At 47.7% G+C, this 20,177-nt stretch overlaps 2 protein-coding genes across 2 annotated transcripts in view; one reads left to right on the forward strand and one right to left on the reverse strand.

The window, feature by feature from the left end:
* ZCCHC14 (zinc finger CCHC-type containing 14) overlaps window positions 1-5,558 on the forward strand; it is a 53,225-nt gene extending 47,667 nt beyond the window's left edge. Inside the window, exon 13 of the mRNA XM_027685239.1 lies at window positions 1,378-5,558. Within this exon, the coding sequence (XP_027541040.1) occupies window positions 1,378-1,433 (56 nt within the window). The 3' untranslated portion in view covers window positions 1,434-5,558. The remainder of the gene's footprint in view (window positions 1-1,377) is intronic.
* A 147-nt stretch (window positions 5,559-5,705) lies between these two features.
* On the reverse strand, window positions 5,706-14,543 carry MAP1LC3B (microtubule associated protein 1 light chain 3 beta). The gene is made up of 4 exons (XM_027685240.1): window positions 14,395-14,543; window positions 11,766-11,821; window positions 9,325-9,431; window positions 5,706-7,296 (listed from the first exon to the last, which is right to left on the reverse strand). The coding sequence occupies exons 1-4, from the start codon at window positions 14,432-14,434 to the stop codon at window positions 7,122-7,124; spliced, it is 378 nt and encodes a 125-aa protein (XP_027541041.1). The 5' UTR covers window positions 14,435-14,543; the 3' UTR covers window positions 5,706-7,121.
* Between the last annotated feature and the right edge of the window lie 5,634 nt (window positions 14,544-20,177).

A 20,177-nucleotide genomic window follows, 5' to 3' on the forward strand; every position in this document is an offset into this window, starting at 1 on the left:
GAGGGGTTCTGATGGCATCTTGAAATTTCTAACTTGAGTAAAAAATCTTGTTATTGAAAGCTGATGATGATCTGAGCTGTACTTGTTAAAGTTGTGACTGAATTTTGGGCAGACCCGTCAGGCCTTGTTACAATCCTGGGTACTGTGGGGGAGGTTCCACCCATTTTTGGGAAGGGGAGAAGCATCCAGGGAGGAGGAGGGAGGGAGCTGCTGTGGACAGGTTGCAGCAGAATTGTTGCTGCTTTCATCCAGGTCAGCTTTGGTTATAATTGCAAGTTCCCCTGGAATTTTACAAACTGAAACCTCTGTTCCTTTTCCCTTCTTCCCCAAAATAATAACTTATCTGAACAATTACTGTTGAAATACTCCTGAAGGTCCTGTTTGCTGCTATAATTATTTTATAGCGCATGTTGGTTCCACAGTTACCACCCAGGCTTCCCCAGCAGAGAGCTGAATCCTTAATTCCAGGTGGGAAACAACTGAAACAGAAATGCTGCTTTGCCAAGAGCGCTTTTTAGTCCCATTTTTCTTCTTGATTTTGATTGTCATACCATGTTGAGATAATTTGCAAGTGGTGTGGGCTTAAAAAATGAAATAGGAATTTTGAGGGGAGTGAACAGCACTGAGATTCCATATGACATCATGTCTTGTCTGTAGCCTTTGCCTGGATTAACTTTTAGATGGTCTCAGGCATTTGAACACTATAAATTAACTGAAGTGTCAGGTGTTGGGGCAGCAATTTACAGCAGCACTAAAAGGTAAACAATGAGTGGAATTCCTGTGGTGAATATTTTGATAGTGGCCGGGGGGAAGCAGAGCTGCTGCCTTGTCAGAGCTGACTGGGACAACTCCAGAAATGCAGCAGACTCCGATGTCTTTTTAAGCTGGATTTAATTTCATTAATTAAATTTCCATTTAAACTTTCCCAAACTTCTCACAAGGGCCTGGAGGGACAGGACAAAGGGGAATGGTTTCCCACTGCCAGAAGGCAGAGTTAGATGGGATACTGGGAGGAAATCCTTCCCTGTGAGGGTGGTGAGGCCCTGGCACAGGTTGCCCAGAGAAGCTGTGGCTGCCCCATCCCTGGAAATGTCCAAGGCCGGGTTGGACGGGGCTTGGAGCAACCTGGAATAGTGGAAGGTGTCCCTGCCCATGGCAGGGGGTGGAACTGGGTAATCTTTAGGGTCGCTTCATCCCAAACCATCCTGTGATTCTGTGTTTCCATGAAACAAATTTTTGCCAGCCCTAGAACTCCATCCAAGCCGTGTTCTGCTCCAGTACCACATTCCATGTCTAATAAGCAGCAGGTTGGTTTGGGAAGTTCTGAGATAACAGATGTGGAAGGTTGATGTTTAATTCCTCTGTTCCTCTCCCCAGGTACGTTCAGGCTAAAATATGCTCCTCCCTCCGAAAGTCTGGACTCCACAGACTGATGTTTTCCCACCTGGCACAAAGATGCCAAAAGCCATGGAGAACGACGGAGATTGAACTGCAAAACTGAGACGTCCAGTTGCTGTTAAGCTTAATGTATTTTTTAATCCAAAGGTGCTTTACTTTATTAGACTAGGTAGAAAATCTAGCTTAGGGGTGCATCCAACCCAGTTTTTATTGCCAAATTCGAGCTTGGATCTCGTTGGAACTCCTGACTACATGTCCTCGGACCGATGCGTTCCGGACGGAGGGACAGATAGACGGGTGGATGGATGGTGGAGCTGTCCAGCTGCATTTCTGTTGCAAGTACAACATCCAATGTACATTTTTTAGCTGGAGAATGTTGCCATATGTGGACTTTCTGAGGTGAAACTTTTCCAGGGCAGCTCCGTTTGGAGGTGGAAGCTGGAGGCGGAAGGTAGGAGTGGCCAGAAGGACTTTGGCACCCCTGGGCTAGGTAAAATGTCTACTTTTTTTCAAAAGTGATCAGGCACTAATCTCTGGGATTTTTAAGGATTGCACTACAGAAGAATGTAAAACTCTTCAAGCTTTCTGCACTTTTAGCAGACAGTGTCACTCTGAGACCAGTGCAAGAGGCAAAGAAGTTCCAACCTTTACAAATTGGCACCAGCAGGCTTGTGGGACTTAATTCCACAATAAAAATCCTAAAAAATCTCTCCTTTCCCTTCCAAAAGAACACACACGACAGTTTCGGTTCCTTCTGGAAACAAACTTGTGCTTCATTGTCTCACCTATTACCATCTAGTGCTGGGTTCCCAGCACTGGAATAAACTTAGTTTCCAAGGGTCCAAGTCCCAGAGACTCCAGAGTCATAAAGGCTTCAAGGATATTTTCCTGTAATACACAAAACCTTTACGTCCTGTTACTGTATATAGGTCTCTTTCACAGAAACCTTATTATTCTGCTTTTGTAAATGAATTTTAAACCATCCTAAAAAAAAAAACAAACCAAGAACTCTGGCAGCAGAGTTTATAAGCTTTTGCTTTACTTTATATAAAAATACCCTTTGACTCCTACCCCAGGATTCAGGAGAGGTGGGAGTCAAACATGTAAAAGGTAGTAAAACTTCATTATTATCAAGACTTGGAAGGATTTCTTGTCGGCCTCCTTCGTTGCAGTAGGTTGTAGATGAGTAGCTTTGGTGTTAAACTACTTAGTCCATCATTTGTGGGTGACAAATCTAAATTAGGACTCGAGAGGAAGCCAAACCCATCTCGAACTGCTAATTTGAAACACTTTGGTCCTGTCTGGTTGAAAGAAGATCCTAATCCTCATGGCTCCCGCCGGGAATTTGATGGCATTAAATGGGTGAGGCCTTCTCTTTTAAAATGCCTGACAGAGATATTTGCATCCTGTAATTTGGGAGACACCTTTAAAGTCTGAAGCCTTGTTTACACTTGGAGGTATTTCTTACACTCTTCTAAACCACAGCAGGATGAATCCATAGGATTTGTAGTGGCGCAGTGACTCTCACTCGGGAAGTCCTCTCGGAGCAGGAGGGTTTGGAGCGGTGCAGAGACGGGGCTGTGTGAGGGGGGGTGAGAGTTCAGACCTCCCTGGGCCATGGTCATAGGAAAGGAATGTTCTGGGCCATCCTTGTGTCCCACTCTCTCCGAGGGCAGTCTCAGCCTCGCCGGGAAGGCAGGTGGGATCATGAGCGTCGGGAGAGGCACGGGAACATGGGGTGGGCAGAACCCACACTCAGCCCAGAGAGGGACCTGCAGCTCACAGCTTTGGGGAACCCAAAACCTAAATTTGCAGAACAGTTGGTTTAAACAAAAAAAAAAGTTAATTGTTATTGCTATGCAATGAGAACCCCCTGATTTATGTATTCCCAGCCCAGCTCACACTCCCTGTTGGCTCTGCCTGCGTTCGAGGATGTTCCCTGTGTTCCCCTGAACAACCTTCAGACCTACAACACTAAAGGGATGAAAACTGACAATGCAATTTACTTTGCCTTAATGAGCTCAAGACAATGGTAGGAACAGTCTGTCCCACTGCATCACGCCTGAGGAAATGTGCAGTTCCATGTTTACGATGTGCAGCTTTGAGGGTCTCTCCAGTGGCCTGGAACATGTGCTGAAAGCCAAACTTAACGTTGTTGTTATTTTTTTTTTCACTTTTTTTAAACAGTATTTTAAAATTGTATTTAAAGAAACTGTATTTCAACACACGTGTGTTAAAAACCCTCTTGAAACAGCAAAAAAACAACAGCAAAAAAAAAAAAGGTCATTTCTGTACCAGTTGTGTTTTGTTTTACTGCCCAAGACCGGGCACAGTCGCGTCTGAGATTCATCACAGAGTTGAAATCATATCAAAAGGACTGTAGAACTGAACTTCTGTCCAGCAAACTGTTTCATTCCTTTCTCCAGAGCTTTTTTTAGGTTCATTTCCTTTGTGTAGAGTTAAGGCTGATGTTTCCAGCAAACTGTTTCATTCCTTCCTTTGGGATTGTTTCCTTTGTGTAAAGTTAAGGCTGATGTTTCTTCAAGTGGCTCATGGGTGTGTTTGGGTTACGCTTTAGAATGGTTGCGTCTGGTTTTAGAGCAAGTTCAAATCCAGAAGTACCTGGAGGCAACACGAGTGTCAGAGGGAAAAGTTTGGTGAGCCAGCAGCAACCTCAGAGCCTTCCCTAAATCCCAGCGAGTTGTGGCTTCAGACCTGCCAGTGAACACCCTTCACTTTGTACCCAGAACAACCAAAGTTGGTAAGTCTGAACAGAGCACCTTAGTTCCATAAAATAACCCTTAATCTGTTCTTAAAAGGCACAAATCCATCTTTTTTACCCTAAAAAGCAAGGCAGTTTGGTTTGGAATAGTAGTTCCAACTGCCCTGCCTGAAGGAACCAGTTCTTAAACCCTATTTTTGTACATTTGAAGATGGTGATTTCAAAGAATGTTACTTAGTCCTATCTTTGTCCTACATATATAAAAAGAATTAGTTCTCCAAATGGATTTCACTGTGGAATAGGAATGATTTTTCAGTGTGAGAGGGAAAGGGATCCCCAGTCATCTCCCTGCAGGGAGGTGAGAAGTCAGCGAGGAGCCTTTCCCAGGGGAGAGAGCGGCGTGCAGTGCAGTTTCAGCTGCATTTTCCATTTGCTGATGGAAGGACTCGAAATAGGATGGAATTTTCAGCAAACTCCTCCCCACTCTGCAAATGAAGCATTGATGAACATGCCAGGCTCTGCCCCAGCAGCAGGAGAGGAAGGAGGGAACTAAGGTATCTGTCAGAGGGTTCCACCCTTCTTTTATTTAAAATTACATTTAAACTGTTACTGACATTTCTGTGTTTATCAGAACTGGTTTTATTCAAACCAGCTCTGTCACACTCAGCTTTTTGTGAAACCTTTTCATACCACGGTCATTAAATCTTGGCAAATGAAGCGCCAGACTTCTGAAAATATCAGTCCAGCACCAGACTTTGGCTATCCCCCCAAATTCCAATTCCTCACTGGCCAGTTCCGTGTGGAGTTGCCCTGGGATGAACTGGGCTGTGGTACTGGCAGAGCAACGCTCCTCCCCAAAATCCAACTGCCCTCAGCTGTGTGAGCTGTGTGTGCTGGAGGGCCCGGGGTAGTCTGAACACCTATTAAATGGGAGGAATGTGGGCAAATCTGGACAAAAATCCACGTAACGGAGCTTTTGTGAGAGTAGAAATCACTTTGGCTGGTTGAGGCCCCACAGCTCTTGTAATAAACTCTTGGAATTACCCGTTTGCTCCCTTAAATTTTCCTGTTGTACGCAAGAACCGTGTTGGTACTGAAGCAGAAAGCAAATCCCGTGTGTTTTCAAGTGCAGATTAACAGCTTCTCTTGGACATAACTTTCCATTAGGAATGAAGGAAATTCCTGCTCCATTTGAGCCATTTCTTTTATTTCGATCACTTCTAGTATTACAAAATTCTGCATGTAACTTTATAAATATTTTAAATAGTTTTGTAAATATTTAATATTCAGCTAATTTGATTTTGAATTGTAAATGTCCAGTATTCTGGTATTGGGATTTTTATGTTTTATTATACTTTGTTAAAAGTTAAATTGTACATTTTTAGAATGTTTTTATCTGAGTAAATTTAATGTATGGAAAATAAAGAGTTAAACAGAATCCCTTGGCATTGGTTTTCATTTAGAGGGGATTCAGCTGCGTGGGGGCTTCTCCATCTTGGCAATTAGGGAATTATTTTTCATTCCTTTTATTACTTTGCTGTCTCTGCATTTCAGAAAGTTCTAGGAATAACCACGCAAGCCATAATTAAGTTGGGATGTAATCCATCCATATCAGCACTGTATTAATTTTAAAAAAGCAACATTTGTACAGGAATATCAGTCGATCACGTCGTAATTACAAGTACGGTCAGTTATGAGTTAAACAAGTTCTTACACGAACAGAACTAAACAGAGAACAAGCTGCATCGAAAAGTTTACGTCGGAGTAAAAACACAAAGGACAATAAAAAATGGGCAGTAGGCCCTGGGAAGGAGATGCATGCAAAGAGGTGGAGTAGGTACAACGTGTAGTAGGTACAACGTGTACACTTGGTGAGTGCCAGACGCAGTAGTATTGCTTCTCTCCCCCGTTAGAGTACGTGAGCTCCCAGTGACACACGAGTTAGTGCACACACACCGGATACACCGGGAATCTCATCCCGCTACGCTTCACTTGACAACGACTAGAGGAAAACACAGGTTTGTCCTACGGGATAACTCTCCTCTGCACAGCCTGCTCCCTGCTCGAGGAACACCGGGAGCTTCCCAACCCCGTGCGAGCGGCAGGAGGCTCCAGTGATGCCCAAATTCGTTTGTTCAGCTCTCAACAGTGACTCCCGGGCCTGAGCTGCTTCTCCCTGACCCCCAGGCAAGGGAATGGCAAACCTCCAGGCTGGGGGGGGAATGATCATATGGATCACTGGAAGCCAGCTCAGATGAACAGTGGTGGTTCACTGAACACACAGGGATTGGAAATTTGTAACAGACTGGAGTTTATTTCAAAGTTACCTGTCCAGCTGTGTATTTTACAATTAGACACTTCCTAAAACTACAATAAAGCTGTGGTGTTTGGTATGAGTATTCCAGAAACCGGCACCGCCCCAAGTGTGCGGTGCCCAAAAACCGGAGACACAAAGAGTTGTCCTCCCCCAGCTCACCCCAAGCACTTGCCTCAACTCCCTGCAGCACGAGTCTGATGGAGCTGCAGAAGACAAAGCTCCCCTTTGGAACATTAAAACGCATTTGCTCTCATGAGAAACCTTCCCATTAAAAAAAAAAAAAAAAAATTTAAGGAATCATAGGGAGATTTTGCAGCAAACTCCCAGGAAACACTTTAGCTCCTCCCTGGTGCCTGTTTGCTTGTTAAAAGTCAATCGAGTGTCCCTATCTCTGCAATTGTCACATGCACAATTGGGCTCCTTTCGGCAGGTCCGGAAATGGAAATGTGCCTGTGTGGAATATTATTAACAGCAGGTTTCAAAGCTGAAGGTGCTCGTCTGTACTGTTTAATAGTCACAAACAAGGCAAGGTGAGATGAGACACCTGCTAAAGCAAGACTATGCTAAAGGACTGAGAGCGTAGGTGACATCCGGTTCTTTCCCTGGGGGGTGTGTGGGGAAGAGTGGGGATGATGGCCAAGGGTCAACCAAAATCCTAGGCTAGCAGCCGCTCCTAGGCGTGTCCTAGGCGGAAGGTCGCGCTCCGAAGGTCTCCTGGGAGGCGTACACCATGTACAGGAACCCGTCCTCGTCCTTCTCGCTCTCGTACACCTCGGAGATGGGCGTGGAGACGCTCACCATGCTGTGTCCGTTCACCAGCAGGAAGAAGGCCTGGTTGGAGTTCAGCTGCAGGCGTCGCCTGGGAAAGGGGGATGAGGGGGAAGGAGTGGGACAGTGAGCATTTCCACTCGCCTTAACAAAGGACAGTCCTCCGACACTGACAGCGGCAAGATCATACCATGGAATCGTAGATTCAGGGAATGCTTTGGGTTGGAACGACCTTAAAGCTCATCTGGTTCTACCCTTCCACACCTTTCCCTAGATGTTCCCACCCAGCCCTACCCCTGCAGGAGGCATTTGCTGCCCACCCCAAAGCTCTACTAAATTCATCCACTAAATCCAGTCAGGCGTATCCGCTGACAGAGCCCTTACTCATGGGAAAAGTGATGCTCCACAAGGGCACTGAACTGGAGGGACAAGGAAGAGGCACTCCTGGCCCAGGTGATCCCAGTACAACCAGCAAACACGCTGCAGGACCTCTGGCTTGCAGCTCAACAGCATCTGACTGGGATGAAACCCAGAGATCCGTGGGAAGATGGGGAGGGAGGATGGGCAGAGCTTCCTTGCAAAACCCTGGGAAACTTTTAAATTAACTCACTTTGCCACCACCTCTGTAACAGCCTGAGTTTAACCTCAGAGCATCTTGCTCCCTCTTCTCCTCCCTCCCAGGAGAAGCATCGTGGGAAGGGCAGAGAGCAACAGGCTGGACAGACTGCCTGGCACAGTGAGCAGCTGATTTCTGGGCTTCCCTTGGATTGATCATTCCAGCTGGGGGGAAATGAGTATTTCTGCTAAACTGCCTCCTGGAGAGCAGGTTTGCAGAGAGGGGCTCTCTTACCACTTGATTAACCCAGTGAGCAAGAGGAAATAGGGTATGTGGAGCTGCAACCAAAGAAAGGAGGAAAGAACAGATCAAAAGAGCTTCCTGCTGCTTCCACTCGCTACTGAGAGGCAGCAGCAGCTGGAAACAAGGATTTATTTAGCTTCCAGCCACAGCTCTGGACAGGGACTCTTCCAAAACCAGGCTCTAATCACTCCAGAGACAGCAGGCTGAGGAAAGGCAGCAGCTTTCCAAGGGCTGGAAAGGACAGGCTTTGCTGTGCACCACTGAAGCTGGCTGAGGCCCAAGTCTAGCTGGTACCAAGTTATCTATTAACAGTAAAGTCAAAAAAAAAAGGTGGGAAAATCCTTCAGCTTGCAGTTAACCTCTTTGCCCAGGGCCTTTCATGTTCCTGAGAAATTCTGGAGGGCTCGAGCAACCTGGTTCCTGCCTCCAAAACCCCACCTCCCTTTCTTACTCATGTAGGAGCTGGGATTTGCTTGTGACAGTTTTTGTTTGGACACCCTGGACAACTCCCAGTTTTCCAAGCCTGTAGCCTCCACAAACCAGCTCCTGCTACACCATGACCAACATAAAAACCCTGGTTTGCTGCTCACTTCCCAGTTACCACTGAAGAACTCCTCCTGATCCAAGAGTCCTGCTGAGCCAGCAGAAATGCACTTTACCAGAACTTCTGACCACAATTCTGACCACACAACTTCCACACTGAGGCTGTTTCCCTTTGCCTTTCCTGTAAGCTGAACTCAAGCTACTCTGTGCAAACAGCCAGGGCAGAAAGACTGGCCTCAGTGGGTGTTTTCCAGGCCTCAGCGCTGTCCCTGAGGGAAGCCTCCTTTCCCAAAGGATGCCAACAGCATCCCTAAGCAGCTCTGGCTATGAGCCCAAACTCCCCTTCCCAGTGGGTGGGAAGAGGCAGGCACTCCAGAGGGGGACTCCATGGCAGAACACTGAGAAAGCATCCCAAAATAGCCAAGCAGGAAGTGCTGGAGCCCTGGGCCAGAAGCACCCATGTTAGACAGGGATTCACAGACCCAGACTCCCTCCTACAGCTCTGGGAACCAGTTTTTTCTCTTGGAAGCAGACTAACAGCTCAGCTCTTTTCAGAGTGGGTTTTTTCCAGCAAAGCTAAAGGAAAAGCACCTTCTCCTGGATTTGTCCTAGTGCTCAGTAGATAAATTTTCCATTTAGAGTTCCCAAGTGCATACACCTGGTGGGGAATTCACAGAGCATCCCAGTGCAGTTCACACTGAAATCCCAGCATACTACCTGATAATTTTGATTAGCTCGCTCATGTTGACGTGATCCGGCACCAGGAACTTGGTCTTATCCAAAACTGGAAGCTGCTTTTCTCCCTTGTACCTTTCAATGATCACCTAAGAGGAAAGAAAGGAGCAGATGTGAAAGGCAGGAACAGTGTCTGGTGCCCTCATCTCCCCCCTCCAAGCTCCATTTCCCTTCATTTGTGAATGCAGCATCTCAAATCTGAAAAGGAACAACTAACAATTAGACTCTATGATCTTAAAGGTCTTTTCTAATGTAAACAATTTATGTTTCTATGATAATTAAATTATCTTCACGTGCTCCTCTGTTCTGTTTGCAAGAGTCACTGCATGGAGGGGTGGCACACAGGCATTTTACAGCACACTTCCCCAGCTTCAAGGCAGCTTTAGAACAGTTCCTTTCCTGGAACCATTTAATCCAGCACTGAATTACCCAGCAACAAGGAAATCCAAGGAAAGATCAAGCCCACTTCCCTCTAACACAATGTGGTGGCTGACCAGGGGAAGTCTGCCAGCTGAAGCAGTTTTCCCTAGGATTTCTCCAGTTTCAGGCCATGTCTAAGAACTGCACCTCCAGATGACTCTGCTATTCCATTCACCTTCCATGGTTACTCTAATGCATGACAAAAAGCTACTTTTGAAGGGTATAAACCCTCAAATCTCCAAATTAGGGAGAGAATTTCCTCAAGAGAGCATGTTAAGGAACCACTAATTCTGTCAGGATTGTTATGCAGTAACCACTTAATTCAGAGAAACTGCAGATTTCCCAATTTAGGGAACACCCTGCCCAGCAACTGAATGTAGTTCCTGCTTTTGAGAAATGATCTCAGGATTCGTGTGCTCCTGTTTCCAAGGCCACGTGGGGTTTGTTGGTTTTAAATCAACAGCAGCTACGTGACACCAGTCATTTGGACCCTTTCCATGCTCACGGGGTCTGGCTGTGTTGATATTAAAAAGTTGCACAGGTGAAGAGACATTGAGCCAATTTAATTATATCAGAGAAAGATCCTTACATCAGTTTAAATAAATGCTGGCTCATTCTGGAAAACAAAACCACACTCTTTTTAAGAAGTTAGACCATAACCAATAGATATTTCCAACAGCAGGATGAAGGATGTTGACAGCACAGGAGGGATTTACTATCTAGGGTGACATTGCCATCTTATCTCATCCAGAACTGCTAATGACAATAACGAGGCAGTGACTGGCCCAGCAAGGCTCCAGGGATGCCAGCAGGCCCCTGGGATAGCTGGGAGTTTGCATCACCACATCTCCAGCAAGTTCCTCAGGTACCTCGGAATTTTTGGTTGTAATCTGTGCAATTTGTAATCTGTGCCATTTTAACTCAATGGCTGAGCTAAAATGAGAGTTTTGCCATAAATCAACAGCTTTCAATCTGTGGTCAGAGTTGGGGACTTTGGCCAAGTGGGCTGTGAAAGGTGAGTGAAAAAGCAATTTTGGTCAGGAAACAGATTTGTTAGGAAAGTGCCTTTTGGGAAAATAAAACATTCCAGAAAAATCAGAAAATCTCTGCCATAAAGTACTACTTGTTCCCCTGCCCAAGTGCACAGCAAAGCAGCAGCAACAGCTCCGAAGTGAAGGAGTTTGGAGCCAAAGGAAAGCTGGAAACCTTTCGGTTTCTGTTTCCACAACGGCTCCTGTCAGTGAACTTGCTCAGGGACCGTGGACAGTTTGCAGCAGTTGGTTCACAGGAGACTTTCCACACACAGGGATCACCAGCTCTCACCACAGAGCCAAAGGCTGAGGGTCCAATTAAGTTCTCTCTGCTGAACAACTCATCAGTGACAGAACACGATCCATGCCTTCTGCTTCACGATATGCTTTGCATTTTTAACTTTGAGGATGCCATAAAGAAAATACAAATTCAGGCAGCATTTGGAGCTGACCAGCTAAAGAGTGACAAGGTGAGAGTTGATGTCCAATGTGAGGAGAGCTGGAGGAGTTTGACAGCCCAGCAGCATTCCTGGAGATCTCAAGCACAGCCTCATTTCCCAGAAGAAAAGCATTTCTGTCCTTCTCAACACAGACTGCTGATCAAATCCATATCTGGCTTGATATTTCTGTGTATTCTTCTTGATGAATCTGTGCAGACTCTTCTTTTGGAGAAGAAAACCACTGAGAGAGAAGAGCTGAGCACTCAAGAGGATTTCAGAGCTCAGCTGGGGTGTGGTTTTCTACAACACAAAACTGTAACACACCGGAAACCCTCTTCCCCCCTCCCCAGCGAGCACCTTGTTCCACCACACTGACTGCCGCTTACTCCTCTGAGAACGTCCCTGAAACCCAGGCTTAACCACCCTGAACAGCCACATTTTCATTTGGTCTCCTCAGGACAGCCTTTTCTAACTGCTAAAAAGAACATGAGACTGGAAACTGAAAGAGAAAAATAGAAAGAATTGAACTTACTGGTATTTTAGTTGGATGCTGATCTCGAATCAGTCGTACATCTTCCACTCTTTGCTCTGGAAGAGATTTTAAGAAAGATCTGTTTAAGCATCCAGTTAATGCTGTTATTCCCTATTTCCTCAGCACTGAAGAGAGGGAATGCATGTCAGGAAAACCCAGAAGAGGAAATTCAGGCAAAGCAGTTTCCAAATGGGACAGTGCTGTCAGGAGTACAACCTCTCCTGTGACAGCTGATCCTCTGCTCTTTAACCCAAGGTGACAAGTGTTGTGTGCACCTGCCTGGCACTCCTAGAAAGTGTTAAAAGAGCTCGTTTCCTCCCCAGTCCCCTCACTTTCTGCCCACTGAGGCAGACATTTCACCTCATAAATTTATGGCCTCAAATTACACCACTCAAGTTAACGCCTAAATACCTCGTGCTATTTCTGTGAGATCCCAGAAGAGGAAATGGTCAACAATTATCCAAGTCCCAGGACTGGCCGAAGCCTGGCTGGGTCAGCTTTCACTGTGGACTCTCTTGTTACTGAATTCCAGGTTTTATTTTGACTGTGCCACACCCATTGTTGCAGGAGCTGCTGGAGGTCCTGGGGTACCTGGATGTTTTGCCCCTCTCTGTGCCAGTTTTCAGGATAAAGTTCACCTCTCCTCAGACAGAAATATTAATAGAACAGATATCATGAACCAGGCTAAAGTACACGAGGCAGAGTAAACAGGCCAGTTGCTCTCAGAGGCTGCTGCGTATCCCCTGCCTACTTTCAGATTCAGTGAACTCAATTTTAACCCCTTCGGTTGTTTTCAGCGGGACGGGGCTTTCCAGGCCATCTCCACGTTACAAACAGCTCTCAGAGAGATGATTTAGTGTTGCATCACGGCTCTAACACACACCTGCCTAGGGAGAGGTGCCACTCAGGGCAGAGAAGCACTTAGCCCAGCTCCCTGCTGGAATGCTAATGGCAGGACACTGCCCATCCCGTCACTCAGCAACAACATCACTCAGTCTCCATTAGTCCATGTTTGTGTCCATGGAATACATCCGTGTGCCTTCTCACGAGGAAATGCAACTCATGTGAATCATGGTTTGAAGGTGGAGGTGAATCAAGCAGAACTAAGGCAAGGAGCATGCAAAGCCTTCACCTGAAAGCCACCCTGCCCCACATCCCACATTCAGAGCCACGCTCCCACAGCCCAGCAGGAACACTTCAAGGGCAGAGATTTCTACCTCATTAAAATACTTTTTAAGATTAACCAGAAACACAAGAGATACGGGGAGTGAGTGAGACCAACCATCAACCTGGCAAGCGCAGAGAGGTGGGACTAACTTCTCAACTGAAACAGGTTTGTTCCTGGCAATGTTATTTAGCAGAACTCCTGGGAGGAGTAGGGACATAAACCGGACAAATCATGGAGATTATTGTATGCGGCATGTTCAAAATCAGGCTTCAGTCAGCCACAGATAAACACTGTTCTCTGACGACATTAGTTGCAGTGGCAACTGCTTGGCTGCCATCCTAGCTGAACTTAATACCTGCCACAGAGGCTGCTGACAGGCGATGGGGTCAACAACAGTTTTGGAAAGCTCCAAAAAAGGGGGCAGGATAAACAAAGACTTTGTTAGATCAAAATTCTCCCCGCTTCAATGCAGGGAATAGCTCGCATTTACAGCACAGCAAAGGCAAAGGTGGGCACATCACAAAGCTCTCTTAAGCAGCTTGACTTTAACCCAAAGGCAGAAAGAAAGGAAAATCTGGATCAATTACTTCCACCAATTCCATCTCACGTACGGGATTTCGTAGTTGATGCAGAAATAGGTTACGCTGCCAGTTCTTGTTACCCTCGGAGCGCTCCAGCCTACCTTACTGACACACATGAGCAATACCGAGCCCTCCGACTGCTCTGGGCCCATCCCGAGCACACACACAAGCCTTGGCACCGTTCTAATCAAGGCTGTTCCTTCTCGAAAGGGACTAATCTCATTTTCCCAGCCATCATTACACAGCTCTTTTCGATGCCTTGCTGGTTTTCAGTAACCACGCAGAGACAGGAGCCCCACGCCCCAGTCCCCTCGCAGCTGCCCGGGTACAGAATTCCTCTCACCCCGCGCCAGCACCGACTGCGAGCGGAGCTGTAATTCCGCTGCCACTGGCGCAGAGGCCGCCGGACACAGAGCAGACACCGGAGGGAAGGGCAGGCCCAGCTCCTGGCACACACACCAGGGATGTTTCCAGGCTCCTGGGAGTTTTGCAGCCGATCATGGATGATGTACTGAGGAGCTCTCCCCACGCCAAGCCCAGAGCTCACCCCGGCACGGCACCGCTGCCACCGCACACCCCGCTCAGCCCCCGACAGCCCGAACCCCCCCGGCCCCAACTGCCGGGGTGTCCGCGGGGTAAACAAGCCGCGGAGGCTGGGCCGGGGTTTGATTCCGCCTCAGCCCCGAGCAGGCCGGGACACCGGGGCGGCAGCGGGCCCGCTGTCAGTAGGGGCTGCCCGGGGATCTCCCCCCGCCATCAAGCCCCCTCCCCGCCCCGCTTTTCCCCCCCCCGCAGCCAGCGCCGCCCCCGCAGCCCGGCCGGGCCGGAGCGGGCCTTTCCCCCCGCGCTCCCCGCCGCGTCCCTCCCCCGGGGCGCTCACCGAAGGTGCGGCGCTGCTTGAAGCTCTTCTCCGAGGGCATGGCGGCGGCGACTTGGCTCGGCGCGGCCCGGCGGTGGCTCTGCGCGGCGGCAGCGACACCTCCGAGTGCCGGCGCCCGCCCCCCGCCGCCGCCACGGCCGCCCGGCCGTCAGCTGACCCGCGCGTCACCGCCGAGCCCCGCCTCGCCGCCGCCGGCATCTTGAGCGTGGCGGGGCCGGGCACGGCCGCCGGGGCTGCGGAGTGAGTGGTTATGGCCGCCCCGGTGCCAGGCCATGGCCTCCCCAGTGCCAGGGCATGGCCGCCCTGGTGCCCTGCGATGTTCGCCCTCAGTGACACACAGCCATGGCCGCCCCGGTGCCCTGCGATGTCACTTCTCAGTGACACGCAGCCATGGTCACCGCAGAGTGCTCTGACAGTGTATCCCCACAGCAACACGCAGCCATGGCTGCCTTGAAACACCCTGACATGTTCCTCCTCAGTGGCACACAACCACGGCTGCCTCACAGTGCCCTGGCAGCGTCGTACCTCAGTGACATACGCAGCCATGGCCACCGCACTGTCAGGCCATGTTCCTCCTTGGCGACACACAGCCATGGCCACCTCAGAGCACCAGGAACTGTGGCTAGCCTCTGGCATGCCCTCTGCTCAGTGAAACACAGCCATGGCCACCTCAATGTGCCTCCTTGGCAACACCAAGCCGTGGCTGCCTCAGAGTGCCCTGTCAGTGTCCCTTCTCAGCACCACAAAGCCATGGCTGCCTCAGTACCCTGATGGTGTCTCTCCTTAGTACATTGCCACGTCCCTTCTCAGTGACACAGAGCCATGGCCGCCTCAGTGCCCTGCCATGTTCCTCCTCAGCAACACACAGCCATGGCGTCCTCACAGTGTCCCAGCACTGGTACCCCATCAGTGATGAACAGCCGCAGGCACCTCAGAGCGCCCCTGACAGTGTCTCCCCTCAGCAACGCGCAGCCATGGCTGCCTCAGTGCCCTCAGCCACGGCTGCCTGACAGTGTATTCCTGCAGGAACGCACGGCCATGGCTGCATCAGAGCACCTTGACAGTGCCCCCCCTCAGTGACAAAAAGGAATGATCTCCCCAGGAAAGTGGTGGATTCTCCAATGTTGGACACTTTTCAGATTCAGCCATCTTGTCTAGCACAGTCATTTTGTGCTTTTGCCAAGAAAGGTTGGGTCTTGAGGTCCCCTCCAGCCTGGCATTCCGTTATTCCACAATTCCATGAACACGCAGCCACGACCACCTTGGAGTGGCCCACCATGTCCCCCTTCAACGACATGTGCTCTTAATGATTTGCCATCAGTTTGCCATCACACTGACATGAGTATATGGTAAAGTTCACATTTGGGGAACAACATTTTAGGAGCAGGTGTTCCAGTTCTCTTGGAAGCCACCACCCAGTCTTGTGTGGTTTGTGAGGGATTGATTAAATCACAATTTCAGTCGCAGATTCCGCGTTGAGATTAAAACTGCCCAACTGTTTCCTCCTTAGCAGCTTTCTGACACAAGCTGTTGGCTGGAGCCTTTCAGCTGCATCTCTTTTTCTTTTTCTTTCTCTCACATACATTCCTGGCACCGTGTTTTGAAATTTAAGGATGATTTTGCAGCAATAGGGCTACACAATCTTCCTGTACAATCCAAGGGACAGGGAGCTGCAGCTGGCAGTATCCTTAGGAGTACAGGGAGAAGGACAGTTTTCTAACTATCTTGGAGATTAGAAGTGGTTTTGCATTTTTGGGGTGGAAAGATGAACATTAAAGTTGGAGTGAAGCTGCGCTCCACGCAGGAATGAGTGTTCATTACCTAATTTTGTGATTCAGGGTCATACAGTTCCGGTGGTGTATAATTATGAGGCCATTAAAGATGTGACTAACAAGGAAAAAGAGCCCTAAGGTGTATGAATGCTCTGTCCATCACATCACTGTCCAGGGATAATAGGTGAGACATGTGGATGATCAGCAGAAGGCTGATACATCTGCAACTTAAACTAGCAATCCCAAATTTCTGTGTTAACAGGATTCTTCTGTATTTAAATGTCTACCTTTAAAAAAAAACATTTTCCAGGCTGAGGAAATTCTGCCATGCTCTCAGAATCATCTCTATGGGCTAAAGGTAGGAGGATGAGCCCTGGTAAAAACCATGTAGTGTTCTTTTTGGGGTGTATAGGTGAGTCCTGGTGCCAGGGCTGACAATTCCGAGCTCTGTGTGTCGGGTGGTTTGCATCCACAAACCGCCTGTTAGCAGGGCTGCAGCTCCGGCTGAAAGCATCCATATGGTGCTTGGGGAGAGCCACAATCAGAGTATCTGCTGACAGGCTGGGCTATCACATGTTCCTCTCATAAATAATCCACAGAGACTGTGAGAAGGAAACTTAGATCCACACTGAGACCCGCTTGACCTTTCCCTCCTCATCTCAGCCTTCACCCATGTCTGCGTGTCGACAGCACAGACAGTTGGTGAGTCTGGATTTGAGGAAGGTGTTAGGAGCAGTTGGAATGACAGCATGGACATAGCCTTTGGGATCAGCACAGTTCCCCATCCCTAGTGAGAAAATGCTGCTTCGGAAAATGCTTTTGCTTCAGACTCAGTGACTGCGCTGGAACAGAGCCCTTTAAAAATTGAGCCAGAGAGCATTTTCATCCTGGCCTTAGAACAATTTACAAAGCATTTAGGCTGAAGAAGAGGAGACTTAACCGAAGGGGGACATTGCATTGTCTTCAAATATGCAAAAGGTTGCTGCAGAGCAGGAGGGAATTAGCTCTTCTCTGCATGTGGTGGGACTAGGACGAGAAATAATGAGCTTACACATCTTGGAAATGGCGATAGAAATTAGGCATTGGGTTAAGGGTAAGAATAGCTGAGCACCAGAACAAATTCCCTAGGAAAAAAATGGAATAATCACCTTTGGATATTTTTATTTAACAAGAAATTAGTAAAACATCTGTTCTGAAGAGTTCAGGGAGAATCGTTCTTATCTCAGGGAGAAGGATGGGGTAAATAATCTCTTGCAATCCCTGTCAGCCCTAGTTTTTCAGGAAGCAAAGGAGATGTGATTTCCCAAACTTACAAAGCAGGTTAGAGCACAAGCTGGGTTCGGATTCCAGCTCTTATCCTCCTGTCTACACCAGGCTATACTAAATGTTAAGTAAAAAAACCCCAGGTTTTCCCAACTGTTCTATCTTCCACAAGGCTGGGGTGTTTTTTTTGTTAAAAAGCCAGTATGAACAGTGACTGCAAACCTTAGATGATGATATTCACAGCATTTCCCTGGGGAAAAACTCCCACTTTTCCTATTTTTTCCCCATATCAGCTGCCTCACAATGAAGTGAGTGTATTTCACATTCAGAATTATAAACCATCCCCTCATTTCTCTGGTACAACGGGACTGAGGAGGGTTTTTCAGTGAACAGATGAAGCTGTTCCTCTGCAGTGCTGCACCTTTCTGGAAGACAGCACTCAGTGGCTGGGGCTGTGAGCTCAGCAGCTGTCAGCAGTATTAAATGCACCAGAAACACGGAGAGAAACCCCCCATAAAGTAAAAGGAAGGACACTGTGCTGACAATAACTTGCATTTCAACCTGAATCAAAATACCTCCCCTCAAGTTATTTTCTCACAAATTGTTCTTATCGATCCAGCTCAGCTAAAGATTAATGTGAGTTTGTTTTTTTTAACAGTGTGCAGCCATTACCCAGCTGCTATTGGAGATTTGCAGGCAGAATCCAATTGTCGTGAACTGTTTTCATTGTCATTGCCTTAACTCTTCTGAGAAATTTTCATCTTATATTTACCTTAAGATGGTGGCTACCCTATGAACAAATTCCCAAATTTCAAATTTCACCTCCTGAGTTAGGAGAACTCTAGGAAGAAGTGGTGAGAATGACAAAATATCTCTCTACTTTGGGAAAGAAAAGTGTAATTTGAGAAAAGTCTTTTTCCTCTATCTGACCACATATTTCCCAAGCCTTTTGGATTATAACATGTTTTAGATTATTAGACATGCTTTTTTAGGTGATATATCCAAACTACCATACAGATGTGTGCCCTGTCATCACAAAAACATCATTGCGTTGAATTTTTGGCTAAAAACTCATTGAACTCCCCCTGCGCAAAGTATTGCCCCAGGCATTGCCATGTACCACAACTCTGACATCAGCTCCTGCTGTTCCTGCTATTCCAGGTTCTTGGCTTCAGGATCAAGTTCTAAAAGGGAGATGTTGGTTTCATGAGGGAACACGGTAAATCAGTTGGTGTAAGCAACAATAGGTCATGTTTATGTACTACTTTTCACTCAAAAAATCCATAACCTCTTGGCCAGCAGCAACCACAGCATGAGCAGGGGAGGCAGAGCAGGGAAATTGTGGAATAACACAGCATGTAACAAGGTCTTCCACCGGTTTTTAATATTCCTAGGATTTAAGCAATTCCCCACGTGTTCAAATATTAACTGAGTCCTACGTAGCCTGTGGCTTCAGCAAACACCCTCCGTACTGACATGGGAGGACACGTGCAGAGGTTCCGTGAGCTGCCTGGGATTGCACAACCATTGCTCAGCACCCGACCCAGTAATATCATCTCCAACTCCTGACTGCCCGTCCTGTGATCCATTTAGAGCAGGGGAATGCTTCTGTGAAGGGGGCTGCTGAAGGTGTTGGGCTAAGTTGTTCAGGCTGGACCGTGGCCAAAGCTGGAAGGACAACAACTGCTTCTGGTAGAAGTGCTGAAAAAGTGGGTGACTCGAAGCATTCATGACCATTAGAACCACTGATTCCTCACTGCAAGGACAGTGTGTTGAAGAAGGATCATACCCTCTTTCATAAATCAGAGAATCATGGATTCTTTTGGGTTGGAAGGTTGGAAGGGATCTTAAAGCTCATCTCATTCCACTCCCTGCCATGGGCAGGGACACCTTCCACTAGACCAGGTTGCTCCAAGCCCTGTCCAACCTGGCCTGGAACACTTCCAGGGATGGGGCAGCCACAGCTTCTCTGGGCAACCTGTGCCAGGGCCTTACCACCCTCACAGCCAAGAATTTCCTTCCCAATATCCCATATAACCCTGCCCTCTGGCAGTGGGTAGCCAAGTAAAGAGAGGGCACCAAGTTCTGCTCTCAAGCAGGAGGCTGTAAATCACTTCCTGAGTCATCAGCAGTGTTTCTGCAGTGCTCTGGATTTCCCCTGAAGAGCCCAGCCTGTCCACTGTTGTTTATCCTGCAAAATCTGCTGAAATCAATGTCCAGACAGAAAGTAAGAAGGTGGGAAATCATAGACTCAGAACAAGAAGAGCTGTTTTCCAGCTTAAAATAGCAAAGAAAGAATATCTGAGATGGAAATATGTACATTTCAAAAACCAAAGCAAAATTCTTTGGCCTCTCCATTGAAATATTCTCTCTTCAAAGTGTCCTGCCTCCAAGGATGAAGGCAGTTTTTTAGGAGGCAGGAGGAGCCTTTTGTTTTTTATTACAAAGCAGAAATTGCAGTGCAGGCCTGTGCCAAAAAAACATGCTGCAAATACTCCGTGTGGGAAACAGGGCTTGCAGAGAGGGTTTGTTCATCTGTCTCGGCGGGCCTTGCCATGCTTTTCTGTCCCTCTTGCCAAATGGAAAATAAATAATTCTCTCTTAGCTGTTTGGGTTATTATTGGCTGGATGTGCCATCATCTGGCTCATCCCCACTCAGAGCCTGGGAAGGCGTAAACACTTCCAGGATTACAGAAAATGAGGACACCAACTTTGGGACCAATCCAAAGCCCTCTAGTGAGCGTGAGG

The sequence above is a fragment of the Neopelma chrysocephalum genome, unplaced genomic scaffold, assembly GCF_003984885.1.
Source record: "Neopelma chrysocephalum unplaced genomic scaffold, ASM398488v2 Primary Assembly neopelma1_68, whole genome shotgun sequence".
NCBI classification, from domain to species: Eukaryota; Metazoa; Chordata; class Aves; order Passeriformes; family Pipridae; genus Neopelma; species Neopelma chrysocephalum.